General features: G+C 39.1%; 1 protein-coding gene across 1 annotated transcript in view; it reads left to right on the top strand.

The window, feature by feature from the left end:
• TTC27 (tetratricopeptide repeat domain 27) overlaps positions 1 to 7,872 on the top strand; it is a 150,874-nt gene extending 143,002 nt beyond the window's left edge. Inside the window, exons 18-21 of the mRNA XM_009636416.2 lie at positions 1,183 to 1,294; positions 1,886 to 1,986; positions 5,368 to 5,564; positions 7,793 to 7,872. Of these exons, the coding sequence (XP_009634711.1) occupies positions 1,183 to 1,294; positions 1,886 to 1,986; positions 5,368 to 5,490 (336 nt within the window). The 3' untranslated portion in view covers positions 5,491 to 5,564; positions 7,793 to 7,872. The remainder of the gene's footprint in view (positions 1 to 1,182; positions 1,295 to 1,885; positions 1,987 to 5,367; positions 5,565 to 7,792) is intronic.
• Positions 7,873 to 8,807: the final 935 nt, after the last annotated feature.

The following is an 8,807-nucleotide window of genomic DNA, read 5'->3' as shown; positions in this document are numbered from 1 at the left end:
CAGGCTATGAAACCCTTCTGTTCCTTGAACTTTCCCCAGCTCATAACTGTTTCCTTCCAGGATAAATCCAGGTTCCAGAAGTGCAAACAAACAGCCCACAAGACTTTGAATTCTTTCCCCTTCCTGACATCTGTCAGCAAAACCCCCCTAATTTGCTGCTCTGACTCAGACACATGCCGACTGAAATCAGACTGCTGTAAAAATTGTTGTTCCTTCTCTTGGAAGTTCTTGCCTCTGCTGGCCAGAACTACCACCAATTATAACGTAGGTTATTATGAAAAAAATTAATTTGCTTTGGTTTGACTTAACACACCTTTACTGCAATTTACAGCAGCATGAGCAGTTCAGTTGCTCGTGCCATAGGGATTGGAACTCCAGTGGGAGAGAGAAGGTAGAAGCTTCTGGGGCCCCCAGATTTCATCTGTATTTGTTCAGCAATCTTTATTGCACTCATGTACATATACTGCACTGAAAGTTTTTCATTCCTTTATATGGTATTTAAACTCTTCAAAAAGATAATTGAAGAGTTGTCATTGAACCAAGCCATGTAACTTCTGGCGGGTATTTACTTCGTATTTCTGATGCTGTAGAAAGAAAACAAAACTCAAAAGCAAAAATTAATTTCTCCTGCTTAAATTTTTCATTTTTTTTTCCTAATGGGACCCTCCTTCCATATTGTTTACATTTATGTTTCCTGTTCACACTGAGAACCAGAGCGGCATGGCAGCTAATAGCTGTGTCTGTAAAATACATTATTCGCCAAGAATACATATACAGAAAGAAAGCTTTGATGTATTCAGTTATAAATTTTTTAGGTACAAAATTGCTGTTCAAAGTGTGAGTACAAGTATTTTTCCCTTTTTCATGTGCATTTAATTACGATGACTTGGCAAGCGTGGGTCACATCCATCAGTCTAGACAGATTTTTAAAAGATAAAAATTAGACACATGTTACTTTATATGCCTCTCAGACTTGAGATATAATATTGGTGAAGAACATCTGTGTTACAGCTGGTGCTTACCGTTGCAGAGAATGACACTACTCCAACTCACAGGAAACTCACAGTATAGTAAAGATACATTCATTTTCTGGATTGAGCATTAATTTCATAGATACTTAAAACTAAATTAGTCTCCTAGTTTGTTTCTCACATACTGATCATTTTTTTTTCCTCCTTGCAGTCACTGCAGTGTCTCACTAAGGCACATAAATGTGAGATTCAATCAAGTGATTGGGAGAAAGATGTTTCTTCTTTTAAGGAAGTGGTGAAAGGAGCCATAGAGATTGCACACGGTATGTTCCACCTGAAAAAAACTTCTATTATTCAGTGTAGGAAATATTAAGCTGAGTAACAAAATAATATTATACTTGACCCATTATATTTATTCCTACTATTGGGAGTCCTCTAACAGACAGCATCATCCTTACAGTGCATACAAAAATACACTTGGAATGAGGTAGAAACTGTGTTGGGTGAGTCAGTAACCGTATGACTGGTAAACATGGAATCAATTAATTTCATGGTCTAGCAATTTCATAATGCAAGTGAAAATGCATCTGTAGTTCATCTCAGTCCTTAAATCATCACATAAATTTGATTGACTGTGCCAGTCAGGAGATGGACAAAACTTAGACTCGGTAAGACCATTCTCTGTGCTGTGATGTTTACGTTTAAGAAGGATACATATACATGTTGGGTTTAGAGTTATCTTCTCAAAATAACTTGGTGTTCTTTTTCTTTGTGTTTCTTTTTGGGGATATTACATTAAAAAAATTGTCTATGGACGGTATCAAGATTTTTAGTTAAACGTTGTTTGAAGATTATTGCTAGAGAGGTAATGCTTTTTTGTTTTGGGGTCCTTTTCTTCTGTGTTTGGATTCTAGTGGCTATAAAATGCAGCGAGAACAAATCTAATCATCAGGAAGCCTTGCAGATACTTTCTTCAGCTCGGCTCAACTTACGTGGCTTGTCATCCAAAGCGAAGGTAGGAATGTTTGAAAGGTAGAAATTTTTGTCTGAAAGCTAGGAATCTTTGTTCTGTTGCCAGAAACCATTTCTCTGGTTTGAGTCATTTATAGATCAAATAATACCTGCTTGTCCCAGTGCATCATTAGATGGATGTTCACCTCCATGCTGTTAAGGATTCCAGTTTTGAGTAGACTTTTATTTCCCTTCTTCCTGCTAGGCTTTGACTGAAAGAAACCTACTGCTCTAAAATGTCAATGCTGTCTCTTAGACTAACTTAGAATTTTACTTAAAATGTTGGGAAGACAGACTTGAATGTTTGGAAGAAAAAAGTCATTTCAAAGACCCGTTCCTTATACAAGTAGTCATGGGTGAAGCAGGGCAGTCTCAGAAAGAATGGATGTAAACCTGGAGAAAGGACCAAAACGTATGGGGACAACTTTGCATCACTTGAAGTGTTTTTAAAACAGTGTTATTTATTAAAAGAGAGAACTAATTTTTAATAAGGTTTTCATTGATACCCTACCAATTCAGGTGTTAATTCATTGGAAGATGTCATCATGTGTGAATCATAAGTTTGGGTTTTGGAGTTGGGCCTCCATAGCCACGCACCCAAAGAGTCGAGTCTGTTTCCATTATTATCCTAATTTTACCCTTCATCTTACAGCACAAGACACAGCCATTGTTTAACTGAGGACTGATCTGGAATAGTTTTTCATTCAAAATACACTTAAAGTCTTAGAGAAGTATTCTTCCTGGCTGCGTGTGTGGTTTAGTAAATGTGAATCACAGAGCATAAGTTTTATAGCATATGTGCTTGTGTTACAAAGTGTTGATCCTTCATCAGTGTGCTTAACTTGGCTCACTCTCTTTTAAGTCCTATAATTTTAAGGATAAAAGCCTAGGAAAGTTGTATAAGCAGACACAAGCTGGCTACGTAACTGCTTTTAGATACTGGCATACATAAGTCTTCAGAATGTGGTGAAAAAAGTCACAACCTGTATGTTTTGTTGTGATTCACAAAATAGTTTAAAAGAAAAAAAAAAGTATGTAGACTGACTGTAGAGAAAGCAAGACTACTTGATGTAAATGATATAAATACAAGTACAGGTTGTTTATATTATGCAAGCTTATGCAGTATCTGAAAGATTAAGAATAGGTGAGTCGAGTAAATGGTATTCTTAATTCCTGAAGGCACTAATTAAATGAACATCTCTATTATTGTCAGATAATGGTACCTCTAAGTTTTATGGCAGTTCTGAGAAAACTGACATGTTAGAAATAAAGCTATTGGTGTGACCTCGCTGTTTTTGCGTACTTTCCAAGATGACATCTTATTTTTCATTTGGAGTCATATTGAATTTCCAAAGTGTGTTGTGGTTTAAAAATTCAGTCATCTTCTGTAAGATCCTATGCACAACAGTTTAGCACTGTTTATGCCTGTCCAAGCTTGATTGCAGCATCTCCTTTTGCTGCCTTGTGATTCAATATTAGCGTGGGGGGGTTTTTGTTGTTATTTCTTTTAACAGAGAAAAGCTCTTAAAAAAATGGGCTAAGAGCAGACTTGGTGGTTAAGATTTCAGAAGGAATAAAGGAACAGTGAAAGTAACTTTTAAAAGATAAAATATGAAAGTTTCATCATCAGGACATGCAATTGGAACAAATCAGTAATTTTGGTACAGGTGAAACAATGTTACTTCTCAGACTTCTCACCTTTCTGGGGATCTCAATCTCTTAACATTGCAGCTCCTGTGTTGTGCTGGACTCATGAAGCCCCCACACTCTGCTGAAGGCTGCAACTCGAAAATGTGTTGTTAATGGGCTCCTTTCTATACAGAGCCTTCCAGGCAGTCACACGCCCTGGCAAATAGCGTAGTCGGCTCTCTTCTGCTCCTTGCCCCCCATGCATCATTCGGATCTGACAGGTGGGGTCTCCGAAAAGGAGAAAGGTCATGGAGCTGCATCGTAAATGCATTAAACGTCCGTACGATTGTGGGGAAACATGGGGCACAAAGCCCAAAGGATGATGGTGCGTGAAACTTCTCCAGGCTGCATCTAGTTGAATAGATCTCTTTAACCGTGGCGGGGAAAAAAAAAAGAACAATAATTATATCATCCTGATTTATTTAGCTGTCTTAGCCAGAAAGAACCAAACTTTTCTGTCACATTCCCAGTGTGAGGTTTTTGGGCTGAAAGTCAGAAAAATTGCTGTACTTGTAGCAGGAACATGTTCCTATTTTTGTGTAAGATGTTCCTTTGTTCAGTGACGACACTGTTCTGAGGCACATTGAAGACCTTGGTTCAGGCCTTTTAAGTACATTTTTGTTTATATACGTATCTGTACTGTCCCGTTATGTTTCGATGATATAATGATGTACAGATGTACTCCAGAGCAACTTTTGTTTTCTTGGGTTTGTTTTTTTCTCTAAATGTAGCCTTTTTGTTTGTGTCAAATGAAGTGTGAATCACTCTCCTTTTACATAATAAAGGGGAAACATGTGTTTGGGTCCCACCACCACCATATTTCTGTGGACTGGTACCTCGCCCAGCCTCCATATTACTTGAGTCAAATGACAGGTCCTGGCCTTGCAATAGCGACGTGTTCTGGTGCAGCGTGCGCAAAGTCAGAGCTTGCGTATCTCAAGCCTTTAGACAAGACATTGCTATCAATGTCTTCAGATCTTTAAGAACAAACTATTTGTATTACCCTGTAGTGTTTTGGTTTCTCTTGTATAACTTAATTGAACACAGATTAATGTCTCTGCCCACGAATGTCTTGACACCAAATATTAAAAGATGTTTATTTGGGGGGTTGGAGAAAATGACACTACAGAATATGACACTGGGAAAAATTGCCATTAAAATGACAGCTACTAATTTATCAGCAGGTGGGTTTGTAAACTGCAGTGACAGTATGTGAGATGCTCTTCTAATTTGAGTTTTCATGGTAAAGTCCTTCACTTTCGATGGGATCAGGAGTCAGCACAGGAAGTCAAGTCAGAGCAGAAACCCAACATCCATGGGAGGATTCGGCCCCTTTAGCAAAGTATCAGGTGTGTGGCGCAGACCACACATCTATATATGTGTGTGTGTATACCTATTTTTTTATGTATTTTTATTTATTTATAGATATAGGTGCACCTTCTGTTTATTAGTCACAAAATGGAGTTTTTTAAAGAGAGAGATACCATCATAGGTACCAAAAATACGAAAGGCGGGATAGTGGTGATGAGCTTTCTGTATTACACAGAATCACAGAATCGTAAGGGTTGGAAGGGACCTCAGGAGATCATCTAGTCCAACCCCCCTGCTAAAGCAGGCTCACCTAGTATTGTCTCTATGCTGAAACAGAATACTGTATGTATATTTTAAAATAACATTACTTCTTTTTGTCACGCAGCAACTTTACGTAGATGTGACAAGTAATGAGGTTCACAGTGAGATAGCGGATGAGGTGACAACTATGGACAACATGATTGCTAAACTTCAGGAACTGAGCAACCAGCTGAGAAACCAGTGCTGACATACGGACCGGATTTCGTGACAGGAAGACAATAACGACATGTTTCTTTTGCCACAGCTTTTGCTGATGAAATGGTAACAATTCCAATGCAACAACACTCTCAATAAACATTTTTCTGTACAGCGCTGTTCTTGTGGTCAGCTTTCTTCAGAGTTCAGGCCGCTTTTTAAGATTCTTATCTGCTCTCTCTGTCTTACGAAGTTGCATGTTTTGGTTCCGCAGGCCCAGATTTTCTGGAACAGAGCTATTTGTATTACTGAGGGTTAGTTCTGCCTGGCTGCGTCACACCCAGGCACCAGGCCTCTGCTCAGTGGAGGCGGGAGCTAGGCCCAGCCTATCACCCTCGCTGGCGAGGCGCACAGCCAATCAGAGTGTGCGCCTGTCTGCCGCTGGCCAATCAGAGGAGCTGTAAGGCTGGCCCATCCATGGTGGGAAGCTGAGGTGAGGGCAGGCTGTCATGGCGGGAAGCACCATGGGCACTGGGGAGCTGCAGGCAGGGCCAGGGCCTGAGGTGGCTCACTAGGTCGTCAGGCACTTTCCGGTTTTAATTCGGTATTAATTGCTTACAGGGGAGGAGTAGGACCAGCATCCCAAGAGTAAGAATTTTGGGGGGGGGTTGTTATTCTTCTAATACAGTCAAAGTGTTAGGATGTTTGCTGCAATAGGATTTTCAAACAGTTATTACTTAAAGCAGTATTATTTTATTCAGAAATACATAACCTGAGTCCTGTGGGCAATAGACTAGCACTTCATGTGGGCCTTTTACAGGCATGGGGATTTCCCCCCACTGAGGCAGCAATAAAACTGCAATCTAATCTAAAATACTTACATCTGACTAGATGCGAATAAGTTATTTTCATCTAGACTATTTTGCATTTTTTTCATTTTTAAGCTACAGATCTTCTTAAAATGGGATTTTTTTCAGGGTTTTCCAGAAAACGATGCAAAATAGTTTCCTCACTCGTCATGATTTTGGCTCCTTCTTCCGTATGAGAATGATGCAGTCTCCAAAAATGTGGTTATCTATATTCTGGGTATGCACCATCTGTGGTATGGTCATTAAAACTATACAGTTACTAAATGGCAAGAATACTGTCCCTGAAGAGAAAGTCGGAAAGTAAAAGGAAACCAACCAATTAATGAGATTTGAAGCAGCAGTAAAAGCATGTTATTTTGGTGTGTGAAGGGGGAAACCGTCTTGATGCCCTTGTAAAGCTTTGTATCCTTGTAAAGCTTCTTAGAATGGAGAATAAATTATTTGCTGCCGGTATTTTAACAGGAGGTTCCCACAAAAATTATTATTTTAACAAAGGGGTCTACCTGCTAGTGAAGGAGAGCTGGTTCCAAAACACTTCTTCATTGAAAATGCCCAGAAAGGGGAGGAGGCATCAAAGGTTGTGCAGAGTGAATTTGGTGGAGATAGATACTCCCATTTTGCTCCTATGTGTAGTGAGGGGCCCACCAGACTGGGGGTGAAAAAAAAAAAAAAAAAAAAAAAACAGGCTGTGAGTTTTGTGACAGACTCCCACCATTACTATCTTTTTATAATTATATTTTGATGTTATTTACCTTATTGACAGAGGAAAAGAAAAAAAAAATCTTTAAAACTGTTATTTTGTTCCCAGCACCTAAATTTTCTTGGGGAAAAAAAGGGTTTAGGTGTGGAATTGTTTGGTGGCAGAAAAATCTCCCATTTTTCTTGTGATCTTGTGGCAAATTTTAAACCAGAATCATATCCCACTATCAGCTTGAAAACATGAGACTTGAATTCAGTTGTCTTGATTTAAAAGAAAATAATTTCCTTTGAGTCTAAATGAGACACTTTTATAACTGAAATTTGGAGGTGCAGAACATAAAGCTGCATTCATTTTTGTGTAATGGCTTCTGCCTAGCATTTAATAACGCCAGGTGGGAAGTTAACATTTCATATACATAGAATATTAGAGAGGTCTGTGAGAAGGCCTTTATTTCCTTTCCCTTTTGATTTTTTTTTTTCTTTTGAAAACCATTTTTGTTTCTTTGCCTAAGGTGGTCACATGAAAAAGTCATTCTGCTCTTCCAATGTCTCTCCCCCGCAGGACTTCACATGTTTTCTCATTTTGAGCATCCCTCTCTTAGCAGACATGCGGGATATAAACTTTGTCTTTCACCTAACACAGGGAAAGCCTAGTACCCACAGACACTGTGTTCCTGAAGAGTGGGATGGCTAGTGTTATGACAGCACACCAATTTTCCTGTCATAATTAATGTAATAGAGGGGAAATGTCTGCAGAGACTTAATACACAATTTAAATATGTGCAGACAACATACACAGTGTGGAGGATGGAGAGGCAAGAGCTGGCCCACTGTTCAGGAGACACTGGCTTTTCAAAACAGATAACCAACCCAGAAGATCTCAGCCGCTTCATCCATGAGACTGAAGACTTGATGTAAATCTCTTCCCAGGTATGTTCTTGCTTCCTCTTTCTTTGTATTAGTGGCATTTTCATCTTCTTCAGATACAAGGTGAGCCTATATGGCTTCTTTGGAGTTCATCACAGAGGCCTTTTAAACCTTTACAGACACAAAAGCCACCTCTGTTCTGTATGGTACTCATTTTCTGTACTCATGCCTGCTGCGTTTAGTTCAGAATAGCTCTAGGAGAGCATTCTCATGAAGACAATGTTACTATAAAAGCTCTGACCGGCAAAAAAACTTGGTAGTATTGGATAGAGGAGAAGCTTTCTTAAACAGACTGCATACATTCCAGATATCCATCTTATCGGGAGTATCTGTCTTCTAACATGGGGATGCTCTTTGCTCAAATCGCTCCCATGACAACTGCAGAATCCTTGAGGGTTTAGCGAAACTGGACAGTCCTTTCCCAATATAGTTGTCATACCTACAAATACCTCTACAACATCTATGTTATTTTCAAGCGCTCTATGTACAGCTATATGGTAACGATTACTTAGTGTAGCAGGGACTTGATTAAGCAGTATTTCGCAGGAATGGCTTATGGTTCACAGCAGAATTTCGGGTACTTCCAATCTTTTTTTCTTTTTGACTTTAGAAATATTACTCATTTTGACATCTATCTGCAATTAGAGCAAATTTGGTGTGAAGTAGAGGTACAACAGATGAGTCTAGCTGATTTTTCAACTTCTACCTACCCAGACAGGGAAAGCAGCTGCCTCAGGGTTTTGAAGATGGGTATAAAGACAGTAAACCTTGAAGGAAGTATGTTCTATGAAAAAGAGTTTATTTCCGTGGCCTAAAAGGGTTTGTTTATACGTCTTTGACCTAATATGGTTGAACCTATTATGTATTTTCGGCC

Source organism: Egretta garzetta, unplaced genomic scaffold, assembly GCF_000687185.1.
Source record: "Egretta garzetta isolate BGI_Z169 unplaced genomic scaffold, ASM68718v1 scaffold54, whole genome shotgun sequence".
In the NCBI taxonomy this organism is placed as follows: Eukaryota; Metazoa; Chordata; class Aves; order Pelecaniformes; family Ardeidae; genus Egretta; species Egretta garzetta.
This window is presented reverse-complemented; position numbering and strand designations above follow the sequence as displayed.